Consider the following 23,321-nt stretch of genomic DNA (forward strand, 5'->3'; position numbering starts at 1 on the left):
GCCAGTAAAGTTAGCTCATTTTTTTTTTCTTTGTATAAATGTAAAAGATTTTACGCCGTGAGAATCTTGAGAGAATCGTGATCTTTATTCTAAGCAAAAAAATCGTGGGGCCAGATTCACAGTCATTTACCCTGGCGCAGCGTATCAGAGATACGCTACGCCGCCGTATCTTACCTGGCGGAATTTTGAATCTAGGCAGATTTTGCGCCGTAAGTTACGGCGGCGTAGTGTATTTCTCGGCGCGTATTTCAAATTGGGCGGGTAGGGGGCGTGATTCATTTAAATGAAGAGTGTCCCTGCGCCGATTGAAATGCGCATGCTCCGTTTTGGAAATTTCCCGCCGTGCTTTGCGCGAAATGACGTCGCACCGACGTCATTTTTTGAACGTAGACGTGAGTTACGTCCTTTCCTATTCACGGACGACTTACGCAAAAAAAAAACAAAATCAAAATTCGACGCGGGAACGACGGCCATACTTTAACATGGCAAGTCTATCTATAAGCCACGAAATAGCAGCTTTAACTATACGCCGGGAAAAGCCGACTAGCGACGACGTAAGAGAATGCGACGGCCGCGCGTACCTACGTGAATCGCCGGAAAAAGCTAATTTGCATACCCGACGCGGAAAACGACGCAAACTCCACCCAGCGGGCGCCGAAGTATTACACCTACGATCCGAAGGCGTACGAAGCCGTACGCCTGTCGGATCGAAGCCAGAAGCCGTCGCATCTTGGTTTGAGGATTCAAACTAAAGATACGACGCGGCAAATTTGAAAGTACGCCGGCGTATCAGTAGATACACCGGCGTACTCGCTCTGTGAATCTGGCCCGTGATTCTCATTTTGCCCAGAATCGTGCAGCTCTAATTAGAATAGAACATAAAAGAATAGAATAGAGTAAAACTTAAATTGAATTTGAATTTCAGAAGAGAGTAAAACATAAACAGAATGGAAAATAAAAGAATAGAAAAAAAAGAATAGAAAATAAAGGGATAGAATAATAATAATAAAAAAAAGGATTGATTTAAAATAAAACATAAAAGAATAGACTATAAAAGCACCATAAAGCACGGTATATGCGATTCAGCGCACGTTGCCGCAACGCACTAAGTGTGCATAGGGTCCGTTGGGGTTTCCGCGCCCTCGCCGATCGGTTTTCCGGCATTCCTGCACAGCCGCCTTCCAGAGAACAGAAAGCTGTTTATCATAGAAGACGTGTTACACTTTCCTTCATCTTTCGGTGGCTCGGCGAGGAGAATAATGATTGTTAGATTGCCTGGGGAAGTGCGCGACCTCCTGACGCTCGCGGAGTAAATGACTGCGGTGAGAAGGAGCCCATTTATTTTCTGCACTGGGAATAACGTCACCGGGAAGGAAGGTGATGGCAGGAAAATAGGCTTCAGAGATGAGAAGGAAAAAAAATAAAAATCCTCACCAGTACAGCGGGGGATTATTATCCCGCCATGCTGCGCCATTATCCATATCCATGTGATTCATTACCCGCCATTAACTATTACAATCATGGTCGCCCGGAGCAGCGTCCTCCATTCACCCAAAAATGTGCGTCTGAGCTTTGTTAGAGCTGAACTCCAGGCAAGCAGCTAAATACATTCATAAGATCCATAGAGGAGAGTCTTGCCTGCGTGACGTACGGGTTTGTTCGCATCTGTGTGCGAGCACGCGGGGACAGGGGCACTTTACATTTTTTAATGTTAATTTTACTTTTATTTTTCTGTAGGACTTTTCCGAAGTTTGACACTTCGGGCCAGATCCACAGTGAGAGTACGCCGGCGTATCTACTGATACGCCGGCGTACTTTCAAATTTCCTGCGTCGTATCTTTAGTTTGAATCCTCAAACCAAGATACGAAGGCTTCTGGGTTAGATTCGACAGGTATACGTCCTCGTACGCCTTTCGGATCTAAGATGCAATACTTCGGCGTCCGCTGGGTGGCGTTCACATCGTTTTCCGCGTCGGGTATGCAAATTAGCTATTTCCAACGATCCACGAACATACACGCGGCCGTCGCATTCTCTTACGTCGTCTCTAGTCGGCTTTTTTCCGGCGTATAGTTAAAGCTGGTATTTTGCGGCGTATAGTTAGATTTGCCATGTTAAGTATGGCCGTCGTTCCCGCGACGAAATTTGAATTTTTTCTTTTTTTTGCGTAAGTCGTCCGTGAATCGGAATGTACGAAAGTCCCATCTAAGTAAAAAAAAATGACGTCCTAGCGACGTCATTTAGCGCAATGCACGCCGGGAAATTTCGGGACGGCGCGGGGACGCGCTTCATTTAAATGAACCACGCCCCCTAATCGCCGATTTGAATTCCGCCGCCAGAGATACACTACGCCGCCGTAACTTACGGCGCAAATTCGTTGTGGATTTGAAACAAAGCCAAGTAAGTTACGGCGGCGTAGCGTATCTTAGATACGCTGCGCCGGTGCCGATCTATGTGGATCTGGCCCTTCGTTTTTAATTTTTTTTAGCACTTTTATTCCTATTACAAGGAATGTAAACATCCCTTGTAATAGGAATAGTGGGTGACAGGTCCTCTTTACAGTGATATCTGGAGCTCCATAAGTCCTCACATCTCACCTCCAGGCTGGGAAGCCTTAAATAAAAAAATGAAATAAAAAAAGATCTCAGCTTCCCAGCCGAGGTGGCGCCATTTTTTCAAACAATCAGAGAGACTCCGGGGACCATCTGGTCCGTAAAAAATCTCTATGGTCAGCATTCGGCACCAACGGTTCCCTTCTTCGACTCAGGGGTGAGTTGGTAGAAGCACCGGAGTGAGGCATCATTCACCGCTCAATGGCCCGGATTCAGAACATTTGCATATCTTTTGGCGGGCGTAACGTATCCCAGATACAGTACGCCACCGTAATTTAGGACGCAAGTTCCGTATGCAGAAAGAACTTACGCCCTAAGTTACGGCAGCGTAACGTCTGTGATCCGGCGTAAGCCCGCGTAATTCAAATGGGGATGATGTGGGCGTGTTTTATTTAAATGAATGGTGACCCCGCGTATTTTAAGTCTTTTACGAACGGCGCATGCGCCGTTCGTGAAAAAATCCCAGTGTGCATGCTCGAAATTACGCCACAAATCGTCATTGCTTTAGACGTGAACGTAACTTACATACAGCCCTATTCGCGAACGACTTACGCAAACGACGTAAACTTTTCAAAACTCGACGCGGGAACGACGTTCATACTTAACATAGGATACCCCTCATATAGCAGGGGTAACTTTACGCTGGAAAACGGCTAACGTAAAAAAATGCGCCAGGCGGACGTACGTTTCTGAATCGGTGCATCTATCTAATTAGCATATTCATTGCGTAAATATACGGAAGCGCCACCCAGCGGCCAGCGTAAATATGCAGCCTAAGATACGACGGTGTAAGACATTAACGCCGGTCGGATCTTATGAAAATCTATGCGTAACTGATTCTATGAATCAGGCGCATAGATATGACGGCCCGCACTCAGAGATCCGGGCCAGTGTCAATTATTTACCACTTAAGGACCGCCTCCTGCACATTTACGTCGGCAGAATGGCACGGCTGGGCACATGCACGTACAGGTACGTCCCCTTTAAGTGCCCAGCCGTGGGTCCCGCGATCGGTCCCCGGAGCTGAAGAACGGGGAGAGGTGTGTGTAAACACACCTTCCCCGTTCTTCACAGTGGCAATGTTACTGATCGTCTGTTCCCTGATATAGGGAAAGGCGATCAGTGATGTCACACGTCCAGCCCCGCCCCCCTACAGTTAGAAACACATATGAGGTCACACATAACCCCTAAAGCCCCTTGTGGTTAACTCCCAAACTGCAATTGTAATTTTCACAGTAAACAATGCATTTTTATAGCACTTTTTGCTGTGAAAATGACAATGGTCCCAAAAATGTGTCAAAAGTGTCCGATGTGTCCGCCATAATGTCGCAGTCACGAAAAAAAATCGCTGATCGCCGCCAAAAATAAAAACCGCAGAGGTGATCAAATACCACCAAAAGAAAGCTCTATTTGTGGGGAAAAAAGGACGCCAATTTTGTTTGGGAGCCATTTTGCACGACCGCGCAATTGTCAGTTAAAGCGACGCAGTGCCGAATCGCAAAAACTGGCCAGGTCCTTTACCTGCATAATAGTCCGGGTCTTAAGTGGTTAATGGTCGTTTTTTTTATAAGTGAGAGACAAAACAACATCAAAAATATCCAGAAAACGCATTTCAACATTTTTATAAATTAATTTGCATTTTAAAGAGTGAAATAAGTATTTGATGCCTTCGCAAAACATGACTTGGTACTTGGTGGCAACCCTTGTTGGCAATCACAGAGGTCAGACGTTTCTTGTAGTCGGCCGCCAGGTTTGCACAGATCTCAGGAGGGATTTTGTCCCACTCCTCTCTGCAGATCTTCTCCAAGTCATTAAGGTTTCAAGGCCGATGTTTGGTAACACAAACCTTCAGGTCTGATCCCAAATTGGATACATACGATTGGAATTTCCAAATTTCGCGAAATTTGAATTTTACGTAGTTTGCGTAAGTGAATCGTGAATGGCGCTGGACGCCATTCACGTTCACTTTGAAGCAAATGACGTCCTTGCGACGTCATTTGCCGCAATGCACGTCGGGAACGCGCCTAATTTAAATGATTCCCGCCCCCTTCGGGATCATTTAAATTGCGTGCTCTTGCGCCGGGCATTTTGCCGGCGCGCCCGCGCAATTTACGGAGCTTATGCTCCGTGAATCGAGGGCAGCGCAAAAAAATTGCGGGGGCGCAGGGCAAAATCGTTGCCCTGTGCCTCCATAATAAATGCGCAAATCTCTTTGAATCCGGCCCAGAGGATATACTTCATGTTCCAAAAGTCTGGGAACAATGGTGTTTACTCAAGTCTCTGGCAGTCCGAACACAGAGGATCTCACTCAAGTTCCTGGCAGTCTAGACACAGAGGAGTTCCCTCTTGTCCCGGTCCAGTCCAGAAATGAGGGGTTTCCTTATGTCCCTGACAGTCTGGAAACAAAGGCATTTCCTCAAGTCCAGACATAGAGGAGTTTACTCACGTCCCCAACATATTCATCACAGAAAAGTTAATTTAAATCCACCGGCACTCCAGAAACAAGGAGTTTCCTCATGTCCCGGCAGTCCAGAAACAGGGGACCGTCCTCTTGTCACCGGCACTCCAGAAACAAGGAGTTTCCTCATGTCCCCGGCAGTCCAGAAACAGGGGACCGCCCTCTTGTCACCGGCACTCCAGAAACAAGGAGTTTCCTCATGTCCCGGGCAGTCCAGAAACAGGGGAATGTCCTCTTGTCACCGGCACTCCAGAAACAAGGAGTTTCCTCATGTCCCCAGCAGTCCAGAAACAGGGGACCATCCTCTTGTCACCAGCACTCCAGAAACAAGGAGTTTCCTCATGTCCCGGGCAGTCCAGAAACAGGGGACCGTCCTCTTGTCACCGGCACTCCAGAAACAAGGAGTTTCCTCATGTCCCCAGCAGTCCAGAAACAGGGGACCGTCCTCTTGTCACTGGCACTCCAGAAACAAGGAGTTTCCTCATGTCCCCGGTAGTCCAGAAACAGATGACCGTCCTCTTGTCAACGGCACTCCAGAAACAAGGAGTTGCCTCATGTCCCCGGTAATCCAGAAACAGGGGACCGTCCTCTTGTTACCGGCACTCCAGAAACAAGGAGTTTCCTCATGTCCCCGGCAGTCCAGAAACAGGGGACCGTCCTCTTGTCACTGGCACTCCAGAAACAAGGAGTTTCCTCATGTCCCCGGCAGTCCAGAAACAGAGAACCGTCCTCTTGTCACCGGCACTCCAGAAACAAGGAGTTTCCTCATGTCCCCAGCAGTCCAGAAACAGGGGACCGTCCTCTTGTCACCGGCACTCCAGAAACAAGGAGTTTCCTCATGTCCCCGGCAGTCCAGAAACAGGGGACCGTCCTCTTGTCACCGGCACTCCAGAAACAAGGAGTTTCCTCATGTCCCCGGTAGTCCAGAAACAGGGGACCGTCCCCTTGTCACCGGCACTCCAGAAACAAGGAGTTTCCTCATGTCCCCGGTAGTCCAGAAACAGGGGACCGTCCTCTTGTCACCGGCACTCCAGAAACAAGGAGTTTCCTCATGTCCCCGGCAGTCCAGAAACAGGGGACCGTCCTCTTGTCACCGGCATTCCAGAAACAAGGAGTTTCCTCATGTCCCCGGCAGCCCAGAAACTCGTTTTTTTCTTATGTCCCCGGCAAACCCGGAAACAAAGATTTTTCCTCAAGTCCAGACTCAGAGACGTTTAGACACATCCCTATAAGTTTGGCTACATGCCTCTACTTTTACCTCCTCCATGATGTTGAAGAAGTTGTCTAAAGATAAGTACGTGGGATTTTACAAGTTTGTTCTTGTCGTCACAAGCCACATGGTATGGTTACCTCTTGGAAACCATGATTGAAATGGACACTCTCCGCACATCCAGGCTTTTTTTGGCTCCTTCGTGTGTTCTATAAATGCCATCACCATGGCAATCCCAGGAGACCCGTCTCCATAGAAACACCTGTGATTTGGAAGGGGCTTACTGGGGGCACACACCGCTCTCTTGTTGGCATGGTAGCTTTCATGAGCCGTCAAGATTTGTATTCAAAATGAGTAGCAAACAAAAAGAAAAGATATTACTTCATGCATGGGAGCCCACTGTTGTTGATTTAAAGGTGTGCTTTTAGAATGAGGCTACATTTACCGACTAACTCCAACAAAAACTTTTTTCCATGTCTATATCAACTGAACAATTAAACGTGTAAACTGTGGAAAGTTTAGGTCCAACAGGGCATAGTGGTATTGTACTTTAAAGGCAATCCAACCCCCATTTTATAATTTAATAAAAAGGAGAAGAATTTGAAAGTTAAGATGTGATGGCCCATGGAGGTTTGAAAGGTTCAGCCACAATGGCAGATTGGAGACCCATGGGAAGGCTCAGATGTCCACTACCATGACGAGCGAGCTAAAAAAAAATATTTTTTCCGACAAACCGACCGGGTTCTGGGAAAGGTAGGGGTTTTGGATGGGGAGAGTTACTAAGTGGAGATGCACTTATGTTTTTTTCCAACAAACCGAGCGGGATCTGGGAAAGGTAGGGGTTTAGGGTGGGGAGAATCACGAAGTGGAGATGCACTTAGGGTTAAAGTTCATAGGTCAAAGGTCAGCTAGGATTAGGTTTAGGGTTAGGGTTCGGCTTGGGGTTAGGGTTCGGCTTAGGGTTAGGGGTTAGGGTTCGGCTTAGGGTTAGTGTTTCCCATTGAAGAATATGGCTAGGACTCAGGAATTGGAACAGGGACCTCCCCCAAAGGTCAAAGGTCAGAAGGCGGGTTCCCAGAGGTCAAAGGTCACAGGGCGTGGCTGACCCACCCCCACCAAAGTGTACCGCCTACCCCAACTAAGTTGGGGAATGAAAAAGTCGGGGAATGAACAAGTCGGGGAAAGCGTTATATGCCGCGTACACACGATCGGAATTTCCGATAACAAATGTTCGATGTGAGCCTTTGGTCGGATATACCGACCGTGTGTAGGCTCCATCGGACATTTTCTGTCGGAAATTTCCGACAACAAATATTTGAGAGCTGGTTCTCAATTTTTCCAACAACAAAAGTTCTTGTCGGAAATTCCAATCGTATGTATCCAATTCCGACGCACAAAAATCCTACGCATGCTTGGAATCAATTCGGCGCATGCTCGGAATCATTGTACTTCATTTTTCTCGGCTCGTTGTAGTGTTGTACGTCACCGGGTTCTTGACGTTCAGAATTTTCAAGCAACATTTGTGCGCCCGTGTGTATGCAAGACAAGTTTGTGTCAACATCCGTCGGACAAAAATCCACGGTTTTGTTGTCGGAAAAATTCTGATCGTGTGTACTAGTGTGCATTAGTGTATTATGTGACTCTATGTAGTTATTACCTCAAAAGGGTTTATCATCAGGATAGGAAAAGAAATTACTTAAATTCTCAGAGGTTTTGGTAACCCCGTAGGATAAAAATACACAAATTTCCCTAGGTGCAGGTGGAGAAAACCTTGTGTCCATGCAGGGTTACATAGGTAATTCTCAATGCCACTGGGGTCCCAATCCTGGATCTTCTGAGAGCTTCCCAGGTGGGAGGGAGGGCAAAAGGCCATTCAAGGGTCCGAAAAACAGTCACCCTTTGTTTGTCTAAAGATTGGTTGGAGTCATAATTTTTTTAACACATATTGAACTACTTTATTTTATCAAAAAACTTGTTTTGTGGCTTTGAATTGCCACTTCTGTCGACTACCCACTCGGACGAAACTGAAAACCAGGAATATTTTGAAAGCCACAAAACATAATGTTTTGGTGAAATAAAGTAATTAGATGTTCGTTAAACCTGATGACTTTGGCCCATCCTTAGACGCATGGTAACGGGCAGTTCTGCCGTTTGGACCACTGACAGGACTTTTGACCTCCTTCAACTTATGGCCTATGCCCAACTTAAAGGTGATGATACGCTTTGAAGCGGAACTTGACCCCTAAAAGAAAGTTTCGCTTTTCTGCCCCCCCCCCCCATACTCTTGAACTTTTAGACACTTTTTTCTTGGGGGGGTGTCCACCTAGTTGTAAAAGGTACCCGCTCCCACTTCTGCTTGGATCACCTGGGCTCAGCTTCCCCTTCACCGGTACCATGAGACTGCAGAACCACAAGCCGCATGGAGTCACAGCCAGTGGCAATGCCGAGTACCTGAAGACCAGCGAAGAACTGGCCTAGGTGATGATAGAGCTGGATCTCTGAATAGGTAAGTGTCCTTTTAATAACAGTCGGCAGCTAAGCATTTGTAGCTGCTGCCTATTAATTTTTTTTTTTGGGGGGTACTGAAGAACCGCTTTAATAAGGTGATGCTCCTTTATTTTCCAATCCACAGTCTATAGGGCAGGTTGGTGTTGAACAAATTGTTTGGCTTCACTGTAAAGTAGGAAAGTGAGGTCACCGACAGAACCACAAGTCTTTTGTACAGTTAAAGTGGTTACGTTTTTTCAGCTTAATGCATTCTAGTATGTTTTTTTGTATTTTTTTCTGAATCATACTTTTGCTGCATCTGTCCCCCGCCGGCTCTAATACTGGGAGCCGAGTGATCAAACGCTGCTGATCGCTCGGTTCTCAGTGCTTCCCGCGCAGAGAGCTGGTGACTGTCAGTCACCACTGTCTATTCTGTCCCTCCAGTGTTCACTGGGCTGTGCAGGGGGCGGGAGTGGCCGGCTCAGGAGTGCTAGTCCAGGCATGTAGTAGGATTCCGACCATATGATCGCGATCTTTCCTGAGTTTGGACCAGCTCTGTGAATTTAACCAGCTGTCTGCTGAAAATGGGTCACAGGAGTGTTATCCACAGAAGAAGTACAGCCAAACAAGCTTTAGTTATACTTCTTCTATAAGGTGGAAAACCTTCTGTGCTGCAAAATCCCCCAGCCCCCCCTATACTTACCTGAATCTGATCCGATCCAGAGATGTGCTCGAGAGCAGAAGCTCCTCCCTCCTCCCTGGGCAGCAGTGGCGGCCGCTAATCAGGGGCGCAGGGGTGCCGTCCCCCCTAATCAATGCACCTGTCCGCTAATCTACATGCAGGACACCGGACGCAAGGATTCCAATGTTTTTTTTTTTTTTTTTTTTTTTAAGCACGTGATTACAGACGGAAGCGCCCTGAGCCCACTATGTTGTGTGACAATATATATTAATTAGCTAATGTCTTTCCATTTCTCCTGAGACCCCATTGGCCGGGAGTCCTAAGATTCCATGGGCTGGGTGTTCGAAGACCCAATTGGCTGGGAGGAGAAGCGATGGCCAGGACACAGAGGAGACGGAGGGGAGGGGAGCCACCGCTGCAGCCGTGACCTGCATGGGGTAAGTGCAGGGCTAATGGGGGGACTGAGGGAGGGAGCTAGCGGCCGGGGGGTTGCAGGGTGTGGGTATGGTGTGTGGTGGCGGGGGGTATGGGGGTGGTGCCAGGTCTGTTTGCCATCTGGGCAGATTGATAGCAGCAGGAGCTATTGGCTCCCACTGCTGTCAATCAAATGCTGTGCCAAGTGAGCAGGGGGCCGAGCCGAGCCGCCTGCTGTGAGGCAAAAATGCTTTTCATGGGTCACTCGCTGAAGAGGAGTAGCAAGGAGTGCCAGCAGGGGACCCCAGAAGAAGAGGATTCGGGCTGCTCTGTGCAAAACCACTGCACAGAGCAGGTAAGCATAGCTCCAAACTGTCCCTGATTTCGAGGGACTGCCCCTGATTTGCAGCAATGTCTCTCTTTCCCCCTCATTTGTCCCCCATTTTGGTCTGATCTATATAGTTGTATATTAAATGCACTTTTTATCTTTCAAAAAGTGTTTCTCAGTGCTAAACCTTTCATCCAATTTCTAAATTACTGCATTTGTGCATTTTAAAAGCCAATATAAAGGAATAGTAGTGGTAAAAAAAAGTAGTTTTTTTGGGTTAATTCTCCTTTAACCACTTAACGCCCGCCGCACGCCTATTTACGTCCACAGAATGGCACGTACAGGCAGATGGGCGTATATATACGTCCCTGCCTTCTAGCGGGTCGGGGGTTGGATCGGGACCCCCCCCCCTCCGCTGCGTGCGGCTTACCTTGGGGATCGATCCGGGACGACGGCGCGGCTATTCGTTTATAGCCGCCCCGTCGCGATCGCTCCCCGGAGCTGAAGAACGGGGAGAGCCGTATGTAAACACGACTTCCCCGTGCTTCACTATGGCGCTGCATCGATCGAGTGATCTCCTTTATAGGGAGACTCGATCGATGACATCAGACCTACAGCCACACCCCCCTACAGTTGTAAACACACACTAAGTGAACCCTAACTCCTACAGCGCCCCCTGTGGTTAACTCCCAAACAGCAACTGTCATTTTCACAATAAACAATGCAATTTAAATGCATTTTTTGCTGTGAAAATGACAATGGTCCCAAAAATGTGTCAAAATTGTCCGAAGTGTCCGCCATAATGTCGCAGTCACGAAAAAAACGCTGATCGCCGCCATTAGTAGTAAAAAAAAATAATGAATAAAAATGCAATAAAACTATCCCCTATTTTGTAAACGCTATAAATTTTGCGCAAACCAACCGATAAACGCTTATTGTGATTTTTTTTACCAAAAATTTGTTTTTATATATATGTTTTTGGGGGATATTTATTATAGCAAAAAGTAAAAAATATTGAATTTTTTTTTTAATTGTCACTCTATTTTTGTTAATAGCGCAAAAAATAAAAAACGCAGAGGTGATCAAATACCACCAAAAGAAAGCTCTATTTTTGGGGAAAAAAGGACGCCAATTTTGTTTGGGAGCCACGTCGCACGACCGCGCAATTGTCTGTTAAAGCGACGCAGTGCCGAATCGCAAAACCTGGCCTGGGCATTTAGCAACAAAATGGTCCGGGGCTTAAGTGGTTAAGAGGGTGTGGCAGAGGGCGTGTCCTATGTCTACATACGTTTGTTAGTAGGTGTCCCTCATTCCCATCTCAAAATGTTGGGAGGTATATGTAAGCTAACGTCATTTTAACATACAAAATATTTCAGTGTTTTATTTCAGATGCGTTGGGATGAAGAGCTCCTTAGGGAGTTGGGATTCTCCTACCTGTCTCTGGTTCTCAGTCTCGAGCCTCAGCCTGGCTTCGACGCATCTTCTGGTCTCGAGAAAGGCTTGCCGCTGAGCCCGGTCTGACAGGTAGCTAATGAAGATTCCGGCTGTGTTCATACACATAAACAACACAGCTTGTGCCACAATCTGCAAGAGAAGAGAAGTGGGAAAGTTTCAGGTCACGTCGCTTCCAAAAACCCAGAGAAATAAGTCTTCTCCTGTACAGAGATAATAGAAACAATGTCATACAAATATACAGTGCGGGATATGGAGAGGAATAAGAGGTACTGTTGACGTACATTTTGTACTAAAGGACTTTTATGTGCCTTATGCCGCGTACACACGATCGTAATTTCCGACAGCAAATATTCGATGGGAGCTTGCAGAGGCAAATTAGGCGGTCACCTAAGGCCTCACACTCACAGGGCCTCGCGGCAGCCTAACTGTGATGGAAGTACTAAAATTCCTATTTTGTGTTAAGCTAATTCTTTTATTGGAACCGCTGAAATGTTTTTCATTATATCGTTTATTTGTTTTATTTCCTTTTATTGCTTGATCTATATAAGATATATATGCATATGTATGTATGGGTATATACTACAATACTGTTATTATCCTTACATGAAGAAATAGATATAGGGGTAGATCCACAAAAAGATTACGCCGGCGTATCTACTGATACGCCGGCGTAATTTTAAATTTCCTGCGTTGTATCTTTGTTTTGTATCCACAAAACAAGATACAACGGCATCTGGGATCGATCCGACAGGCGTACGTCTGAGACCTCGTACACACGACCGAACATGTCTGCTGAAACAGGTCCGCGGACCAGTTATAGCAGACATGTTCGGTCGTGTGTAAGGCCGACCGGACAATTAAGTCTGTACGACTTACTGGACATGTTCGCTCGGCCGAAAGCCCTCGCATGCGTCGAAGTGATTCGACGCATGCGTGGAAGCATTGACCTTCCAGGGTCGCGCACGTCGCCGCGTCATCGTCGCGGCAACGGCGCGGCCACGTCACCGCGTATCCTGTCCGCGTGGATTTCGGCTTGACGGTGTGTACAACCATCAGACGAAATCTCCGAGCGGACATGTCCGATGAAAACGGTCCGCGGACCTTTTTTATCGGACATGTCCCCTCGTGTGTACGAGGCCTGAGTACGCCGTCGGATCTAAGCTGCAATTTTTCGGCAGCTGCTAGGTGGCGTTCCCGTCGAAATTCGTGTCGAGTATGCAAATTAGCTAGTTACGGCGATCCACGAACGTACGTCGGCCCGGCGCATTTTTTTACGTCGTTTGCGTTTGGCTTTGTCCGGCATATAGTTAAAGCTGCTGTTCTGAGGCGTACTCAATGTTAAGTATTACTTAAAACCCCCAAACATTATATATATATTTTTTTCTAACACCCTAGAGAATAAAATAGTGGTCATTGCAATACTTTTTGTCACACCGTATTTGCGCAGCGGTCTTACAAGCGCACTTTTTTTGGAAAAAATTCACTTTTTTTTATTAAAAAATAAGACAATAAATTTGGCCCAATGTTTTTATATATTGTGAAAGATAATGTTACGCCGAGTAAAATGATACCCAACATGTCACGCTCGTGGCAAGGCGTCAAACTTTTACCCTTAAAATTCTCGATAGGCGACGTTTAAAAAATTCTATAGGTTGCATTTTTTGAGCTACAGAGTAACTCTAACGATCGCGGCGATACCTCACTTGTGTGATTTGAACACCGTTTTCATATGCGGGCGCTACTCGCGTATGCGTTCGCTTCTGCGCGTGAGCTCGTCGGGACAGGGCGCTTTAAAAAAAAAAATTTTTTGTTTTCTTATTTATTTTGATTTATTTTATTACTTTTTACACAAAAAAAAAAAAAGAAAATTTGATCACTTTTATTCCTATTATAAGGAATGTAAACATCCCTTGTAATAGAAAAAAGCATGACAGGTCCTCTTAAATATGAGATCTGGGGTCAAAAAGACCTCACATCTCATATTTAGACTAAAATGCAAGAAAAAAAAAAAATTGAAACTGTCATTTTTTCAAATGACAAAAAAAAAAATGTTTCTTTAAGAGGCTGGGCGGGACTGACGTTTTGACGTCACTTCCGCCCAGCAGAGCTATGGGGACGGGCGAAGGAGATTTTTCCTTCAGTCTCGTCCCCAGTCACCAGCCGAACACACCCGATCTCCTCCGCCGCTACCGACGGCTCTGGTAAGCGGCGGATGGCGCGGGAGAGCGGCGGGAGGGGGGCCCCTCACCCGCCACCGATAACGGCGATCTCGCGGCGAATCCGCTGCGAAGACCGCCGTTATTGTGTACAGGACCGCGCACACTAAAGATGGATACCTCGGTTGTGGCAGCAGCTGCTGCCGTTACCGAGATATCCATCTTTAAAAAAGGACGTACATCATTGTGCGCAGGTCTGGAAGTGGTTAAAGTATTTTGAAACGTGTGCAGACGTCACAGGGGCGTGTAATAAGAAACCACTATGTATGGATTGACCTATCAAATGTGCTTATGTTTGTGATGTCATGTTGTTAATAAAGGAGCCGCACAGGCTCCACCTCTTCCTCTTGAGGTTGAACGCTGGAAAGGTGAAGATGACGATTTTTTCTCTCTGGTCTGCATGTTTCACTATTATGATTTGGGTCAAACGGCAGAAATGGGGTTCGCCCTGAGGTTGTATCAGGGGTCAATCATTATCATAACTTACCCAATGCATTACCCCAGTTTTGAGGAACAGGGGACCTTAACGCTGCTGTGCTCAGGCAGCGTTAAGAGCCCTGACTCAGGAGCGGGACCGCCAGCGTCCCTAACAACCAGTGAATATCGGTGACACCACTTCTTATGACGTCAATGACCCAGCATGCTCTCAGTCAATGTCATCACAAGGGTACGGGTTCCCCAGGTGACATCACCGGGTGGCTCCCACCCCTTAGTTCTTAAAGAGCAGGATCTGGGGGGCCACCTTGTTAAAGGGGGCTTTGAGATTCCGATAAACCCCCTGCCTGCAGACCCCCACAACCACCGGCCAGGTTTGTGGGGAAGAGGCTCTTGTCCTTGAATTATTTTTCCCCATCATGGGTGTGAGTGGCCAAGTTTTGCCTAAGGCCTCACAAAGCCCTAGAGACGCCTCTGGGAGCTTGTTGTCAGAAATTCCAACAAAAGTTGTGGTCGGAAGTATTGATTGTGTGTATTCAATTCCAGCGCACAAAAATCCTACACATGCTCGGAATCAATTTGACGCATGCTCAGAATCATTGAACTTTATTTTTCTCGTCGTAGTGTTGTACGTCACCGCGTTCTTGACGTTCGGAATTTCTGACAACATTTGTGTGCTGTCACAGCTCCGTCCTCTGCCTCTGCCTATGGCGAGTGTCACTGCCAAAGTGTCCCTCCTGAGTCCTCCTAACTCGATGGGCTATTCAAAAATGGCGCCGGGTGGCGCCATTACGTATCTGTGCATGCGCCGCCCAGCCGATCGGATACAAGCTTTCCCGAGCCCGGCCGGCTTCGGGTTTGGGAAAGCTCGTATCCGCTCGGCCGGGCGGCGCATGCACAGATACGTAATGGCGCCACCCGGCACCATTTTTGAATAGCCGATCGAGTCAGGAGGACTCAGGAGGGACACTTTGGCAGTGACACTCGCCATAGGCAGAGGCAAAGGACGGAGCCGTGACAGCACAGCCCAGAGTCCAGCCCTGCTTCAAGGTAATAAAGAAGATGGTGGCAGAAGGTGATGGTGGCACTGTGGCAGGAGGTTGTGGGGCAGGAGGTGATGGTGGCAGGAGGTGGGGGTGGTGTTTTAACATACAATTATAAAAAAAAAAAAAAAAGTCATTTTCGGTTTCGGTTTTAGCCTGACATTTTTTTTTATTTCGGTTTCGGTTCTGAAATTTCCATTTTGGTGCACCTCTAATAAAAACTGATAGACAATTAAAAGATAAAATAACGAAACCACCTGGGGATCAATATTCAGCCTCAACCCAGAGAGTTCACCTGCAGTACTTTTTTCTGCCACTAGATGTCCTCAGTCAGATGGCCACAGCATCACTGGTCCTAGAGCCTATGACTGGACAGTGAAAGAAGAAGCTGCTTTTTGTCAGCACACAAACTGACTGGCTGCTTGTGCTGTTTCTTCCTCTCACCCCCCCAGCTCTGCTGTACAGGGACTGTACAGGGATGATACCGGGTCATATTCAGGTTCTCACACTGCATTCAAAAGAACATTTAATGATGTAATAATAATTATCGAGGTGCAGCGATCTCCGTCTTTTATATATTGCCTGGAGTTCAGCTTTAACATTCTATATATGCAAAGTATTATCATCACGAATGGAAGCAATGCGAGAGGAAAACGGTGAAGGTTCCAGTAACGACATACGTGTCTTTAATTGGAGCGATCCTAGCGGGAAATGGAATTACCATAATAATGCATGGCATTTCATGTAAGGGAAAAGTCACACGCTAATTTTCATATCAGCCAAGCAGAAATTAAAGGGCAAATCAAGGTAAACGCATCGGTCAGTGGAAAAGCGCGGGATGGAAGAGGTTTTATCTGCCAAAAGATTTGCATCTTTATCTATCCAGTTCTGAGAATTACCCATTTTGAAAAATATGCAATATTTTTTACTTGTTCCTATAATAAATATCCCCAAAAAATCTATTAAAAAAAAAAAATCCTCAGTTTAGGCCGATATGTATTCTTCTACATATTTTTGGTAAAAAAAAAATCACAATAAGCGTTTATTGATTGGTTTGCGCAAAAGTTATAGCGTCTTCAAAATAGGGGATAGTTTTATAGCATTTTTATTAATATATATATATTTTTTTTTACTAGTAATGGCGGCGATCTACGTTTTTTATCGTGACTGTGACATTATGGCGGAAACATCGGACATTTTTTACACCATTTTGGGAACATTGTCATTTATACAGCGATCAGTGCTATAAAGATGCACTGATTACTGTGAAAATGGCACTGGCAGTGAAGGGGTTAAGTGTGTCCTAGGGAGTGCTTCTAACTGTTAGGTGGCGTGGCTTGCCGTGACACGTCAGTGATCGATGTTCCCGATGAGAGGGAGCATTCGGTCAGTGACATGTCACTAGGAGGAACGGGGAGATGTTGTGTTTACACTGACATCTCCCCGTTCTTCAGCTCTGTGACCCGATCGCGGGACACCGGCGGACATCGAGTCCGCAGGTCCCACGGGCATGGAGCTCGTGATTAGATTAAATGGCGTCTCCCTGCAGGGATGTAGTCCCAAGGGAGAGGGCGAGTACGCTGACTAACCCCCATCCAGAACGTCTCGGATGATGGGGGCAACAGAGGAGAAACAGGAAGTGAGAAATTCAGATAAAGAAAAAAAACATTTAGAAGGGAAATGGAAGGAAAAGGTAAGTGAACCAAAAATGCACAAGCTTAAAGGAACCTATTTAGAAAATAAAAAACGAACCTTTACAACCCCTTTAACTGCATTCAGTGTCGAAAATCAGACAATCATTGTAAAGTCCTCCATCAACTTGCCAGGCTGGCTCCCTGCACATATGATCCAACCTTTTTTTTAACCACTTAAGCCCCGGACCATATTGCTGGTCAATGACCAGGCCACTTTTTGCGATTCGGCACTGCGTCGCTTTAACTGACAATTGCGCGGTCATGCGACGTGACTCCCAAACAAAATTTGCGTTAATTTTTTCCCACAAATAGAGCTTTCTTTTGGTGGTATTTGATCACCTCTGCAATTTTTTTTTGCATTATAAACAAAAATAGAGCGACAATTTTGAAAAAAATTTATATTTTTTACTTTTTGCTATAATAAATATCCCCCAAAAATATATAAAAAAACGTTTTTTTTCCTCAGTTTAGGCCGATACGTATTCTTCTACATATTTTTCATTAAAAAAATCGCAATAAGCGTTCATCGATTGGTTTGCGCAAAAGTTATAGCGTCTACAAAATAGGGGGTATTTTTATGGCATTTTTATTAATATATTTTTTTTAATAGTAATGGCGGTGATCAGCGATTTTTATCGGTACTGCAACATTATAGTGGACACTTTTGACACATTTTTGGGACCATTGGCATTTTTATAGCGATCAGTGCACTAAAAATGCATTGATTACTATAAAAATGCCACTAGCAGGGAAGGGGTTAACACTAGGGGGCGAGGAAGGGGTTAATTATGTTCCCTGGGTGTGTTCTAACTGAAGGGGGGTGGGACTGACATGGGGAAATGAGAAATCGCTGTTCATACATTGTATGAACAGACGGTCGGTCATTTCCCCCCCTGACAGGCCGGGGGCTGTGTGTTTACACACACAGCTCCCGGTTCTCGCTCTGTAACGAGCAATCGCGGGTGCCCGGCGGTGATCACGCGAGTCGGGACCAGGGGCGCGCGCCCCTATTGGCTGAACGGCGAGATGATTTAGATCTACGTGGTCTCGCCCAGCAGAGCCGACCTGCCGCCGTATCACTGCGGCGGCTGGTCGGCAAGTAGTTAAACACAAAGATCCACCCAGTTGTATTAAAGCGCCGAGCAGCTTTCCCCAGGCAGAGTCGGAGTTAATGCTCTCTTTGCTTTTCCCATAACGGCATGAAATATGATGTGCTGGAATCTACGACAGCTTCCTTCAGTTTCTTCTACAAATATTTTTTGAGTTATTATAATTATATTTGCTACTTGTTCCTTGTAAGAGTCACAATTTTCCCAGCATGGCTGTTCTCTAATTGCCACAACTTCATAATATAAATTATCACGGGCATTGTTAATTATTCATGTCCCTCTTTGCTTGTTCCAGAACGTACAGAAACAGCAAAACAGCAAGCCATGCTGCAGAGAGACTGAGGACCTTTAATTATGTCCTTTGTGAGGAGGGTGAGACCCAAATTATTCCATCACCGTATGTAGAGCTGCAACAGAGAGCAATATAGAAATGGAGCAATAGATATACAGGCAGATAGATAGATAGATAGATAGATAGATAGATAGATAGATAGATAGATAGATAGACATAGATAGATGGATAGATAGATAGATAGACATACATAGATAGATAGATAGATAGATAGATAGATAGATAGATAGATAGATAGAGTGGGGATCGAAAGTTTGGGCACCCCAGGTAAAAATTTGCATAACGAAGCCAAGGAAAGATGGAAAAATCTCCAAAAGGTATCAAATTACAGATTAGACATTCTTATATGTCAAAAAAAGTTAGATTTTATTTCCATCATTTACACTTTCAAAATTACAGAAAACAAAAAAATGGCACCTGCCAAAGTTTGGGCACCCTGCAGAGTTAATATCTTGTACTGCCCCCTTTGGCAAGTATCACAGCTTGTAAACGCTTTTTGTAGCCAGCCAAGAGTCTTTCAATTCTTTTTTGAGGTATCTTTGCCCGTTCTTCCTTACAAAAGTCTTCCAGTTCTTTGAGATCTCTGGGCTGTCTGTCACGCACTGCTCTTTTAAGGTTTATCCATAGATTTTCAATTATGTTGAGGTCAGGAGATTGTGAAGGCCATGGCAAAACCTTCAGTTTACGCCTCTTGATGTAATCCCCCGTGGATTTTGAGGTGTGTTTAGGATCATTATCCATTTGTAGAAGCCATCCTCTCTTTAACTTCAGCTTTTTCACAGATGGCATCATGTTACCATCCAAAATTTGCTGAAATTTTATTGAATCCATTTTTCCTTCTACTCGTGAAGTGTTCCCTGTGCCACTGGCTGCAATACAACCCCAAAGCATGATTGATCCACCCCCATGCTTAACAGTTGGACAGAGGTTATTTTCATTAAATTCTGTGCCCTTTCTTCTCCAAACGTACCTTTGCTCCTTCCGGCCAAAAAGTTCTATTTTAACCTCATCGGTCCACAGAACTTGTTTCCAAAATGCATCAGGCTTGTCTATATGTTGAATGAATGAATGGAGAAACTTATATAGCGCGACACATGCGAACTGAATCGCCTTTGGGCGCTTGATGTACCTGTCTCCTTTGATATCAAAAGGAGTTCATTTGCAAAGTTCAAACGCTGATTTTTGTGGTGAGGACGTAGAAGAGGTTTTCTTCTGATGACTCTTCCATGAAGACCATATTTGTACAAGTATCTCTTTATAGTGGAATAGTGTACCACAACTCCAGTGTCTGCCAGATCTTTCTGGAGGGATCGTGCAGTCAAACGTGGGTTTTGAATTGCTTTTCTCACAATCCTGCGAGCTGTTCTGTCTGATATTTTTCTCGGTCTTCCATATCTTGCTTTAACTTCCACTGTTCCTGATGACTGCCATTTCTTAATTACATTCCGAACAGAGGATATTGACATCTGAAAACGCTTTGCTATCTTCTTATAGCTTCTCCAGCTTTGTGAGCGTCAACTATTTTCACTTTCAGTTTTCTAGACAACTGCTTAGAAGAACCCATGGTGCTGATTGTTGGGGCAAGGTCAGATGAGTCTGGGCATTTAAAACCTTTGAGATTGACATCACCTGGTCTTCCCAGACGATGATTGAGAACAATCCATGACACTGGCAGGTCTCAGCTTTGCAAAGGGGGCAGTGCATGCTATAAATTCTGCAGGGTGCCCAAACTTTTGCAGACGCCATTTTTTTGTTTTCTGTAATTTTGAAAGTGTAAATGATGGAAATAAAATCTAACTTTTTTTGACATATTATAAGAATGTCTAATCTGTAATTTGATGCCTTTTGGAGATTTTTCCATCTTTCCTTGGCTTCGTTATGCACATTAATACACATTTTTACCTGGGGTGCCCAAACTTTCAATCCCCACTGTAGATAGATAGATAGATAGATTAATAAGAAATAAGCCTTGAAAAGTATTCATAACCCTTGAAATTTTCAACATTTGTCATGTTACAAACAAAAAGTTGCTCTGGTCAGATGAGACCAAAATCAAATTTTTTGGCCAAAAAGCAAAACGCTATGTGTGGTGGAAAACTAACACTGCACATCACCCTGAACACACCATCCCCACCGTGAAACATGGTGGTGGCAACATCATGTTGTAGGGATGCTTTTCTTTAGCAAGGACAGGATAGCTGGTTAGAGTTGATTGGGAGATGGATGGAGTCAAATACAGGACAATCTGAAGAAAACCTGTAATGCCACGTACACACGGTTCGGAATTTACGTCAAGAAAAGTTCGATGTGAGCTTTTGGTCGGAAATTCCGACCGTGTGTAGGCCCTATCTGACTTTTTCTGTAGAAATTTCCGACAAATGTTTGAGAGCTGGTTCTCAAATTTTCAGACGGGAAAAGTTCTTGTCGGAAATTCCGATCGTCTGTATGCAATTCCGACGCAAAAAAAAAACGCACGCATGCTCAGAATCAATTTGACGCATGCTCGGAATCGTTGAACTTAATATTTCTCGGCTCCTTGTAGTGTTGTACGTAACCGCGTTTTTGACGGTCGGAATTTTGTGTGACCGTGTGTATGCAACATAAGTTTGAGCCAAAATTCAGTCGGAAAAAAATCGACGGTTTTCTTGTCTGAATATCCGATCGTGTGTACGTGGCATTAGAGTCTGCAAAAGACTTGAGACTGGGGTGGAGGTTCACCTTCCAGCAGGACAACGACCCTAAACATACAGCCAGAGTTACAATGAAATGGTTTAGATCAAAACATGTTCATGTGTTAGAATGGCCCAGTCAAAGTCCTGACCTAAATCCAATTGAGAATCTGTGGCAAGACTTGAAAATTGCTGTTCACAGACGCTCTCCTTTCGATCTGGCAAAGCTTGAATTATTTTGAAAAGAAGAATGGGCAGAAATGTCCCTCTCTAGATGTGCAAAGCTGGTAGAGACACCCCCAAAAAGACTTGCAGCTGTAATTTCAGGCCTCGTACACACGACCGAACATGTTTGCTGAAACTGGTCCGTGGACCAGTTTCCGCGGACATGTTCGGTCGTCTGTACGGCCGACCGGACCGGATTCCCGGCCGAGCGGACAGGTTTCCAGCGGACAAATGTTTCTTAGCATGCTAAGAAACATGTCCACTGGAAGCCTGTCCGTCGGACATGTTCGGTCGTCTGTATGACTCACCGGACATGTCCGCTCGGCCGAAAGCCCTCGCATGCGTCAAAGTGATTTGACGCATGCGTGGAAGCATTGACCTTCCAGGGTCGCGCACGTCGCCGCGTCAGCGGCGCGGCCACGTCATTGTGTATCCTGTCCGCTGGGAATTTGGTCTGATGGTGTGTACAGCCATCAGACCAAATGATCCCAGCAGACATGTCCGATGAAAACGGTCCGCGGATCGTTTTCATCGGACAGATCCGGTCGTGTGTACAAGGCCTCAGAGAAAGGAGGTTCTACAAAGTAGGGGTCGTCCGATTATCGGTGAGGCCGATTATAGGCAGCTGATATTCACTTTTTTAGAAGCATCGGTATCAGTCAAAAAACTGCCCGATATTACTGATATTGCTTCAAGGGGTTTTACCGGGTAATGCATGCAGCTGCATACATCATCCAGGTACCGTCCTTCAGAGCGGATGGTCAGCTTTATTGTAATAACAACCAATGTGGTTCAGCAGCCGCTTGGCTGTTATTACAAGCAACAGGAGGGGACTTCCGCCCCCTCCTGCCGCCCTCCGCCCCTCGCCCGGGGCTCTCCCATCCCACCGGGAGGCCCAAACAACCCACTGGCACGTCCGCCGGCTGGCCGAAGACCCGAACAAAGTCGGTGCTTTGTTCGGGTCTCGGATCTAGTAATCCGGAAGCAACGTCATGACATCACTTTGCAGATTACTGGCATCTTAAAAGGCGCCAGTTTTAAAAAATAAAGTATTCAAAAATGCTGATTTTGACGTTTTGAATACTTTGAAGTGCGGAGGAGAGGTTTGAGGTCTTATAGACCCCCGATCCCTCCATAAAGAGTACCTGTCACATGACTATTACTGTCACAAGGGATGTTTACATTCCTTGTGACAACAATAACAGTGATAAAAAACAATAAAAAAATGTTAAATGACAGTGTAAATTTTTCTTTTCAATGTACAAAATATCGGCAAAAACATATAGGCTATCAGCAGGAGAGGTGGCCAAAATATTGGTATCAAATATTGGTATCATATCGGCACTAAAAAAACGATATCGGTTGATCCCTACTACAAAGTATTGACTCAGGGGGGCTGAATACAAATGCACGTCACCAGTGGCGGTGCGTGTGTATAGAGGGCGCTGGAGCCTCCCCCTCTGGCTCCCGCACACGCCACTGATCACAATATACATAGATTCATGCATTGCATTGCACAAATCTATGTATTGCTGCCGAATATTCAGTTTGCCCCCTGGTGAGCGCCGGCCATCTGAATAACGGCGGCTGTGGAAGTGCCAATCAGAGCCAGTGGCTCTGATAGTCTTTCCGATTACAGCCCTCAGGCTGTAGTTGGCTTCCAGATGCTTATCCTCGGGACGCACGGGGGGTGCGTTCCTTGGATAAGAGTGACAGGCATCTCAGCCAATCAGGTTCACTGGTTCTAGTTACCGGTAACCTGATTGGCTGAAGCATCACCGAGGGCGGGAGAAGACATCGAGGGACGGTAGAAGCACGGCTGACCCCAGAAAGGTAAGTACCAGGCGGGGGGGAGGCTTCGGCATTTTACAGGTCACAGTGACTACAATTGATGGGCACAGTGGTAACAATTGATGGCACAATGGTAACAATTG

General features: G+C 45.8%; 1 protein-coding gene across 2 annotated transcripts in view; it reads right to left on the reverse strand.

Annotated features, from left to right (window-relative positions):
- ADCY8 (adenylate cyclase 8) overlaps window positions 1-23,321 on the reverse strand; it is a 387,999-nt gene that overhangs the window by 253,419 nt on the left and 111,259 nt on the right. For both annotated transcript variants that reach the window (XM_040354976.1, XM_040354977.1), the window contains exon 2: window positions 11,624-11,773. In XM_040354976.1, the coding sequence (XP_040210910.1) occupies window positions 11,624-11,773 (150 nt within the window). The remainder of the gene's footprint in view (window positions 1-11,623; window positions 11,774-23,321) is intronic.

This window comes from Rana temporaria, chromosome 5, assembly GCF_905171775.1.
Source record: "Rana temporaria chromosome 5, aRanTem1.1, whole genome shotgun sequence".
Classification (NCBI taxonomy): domain Eukaryota; kingdom Metazoa; phylum Chordata; class Amphibia; order Anura; family Ranidae; genus Rana; species Rana temporaria.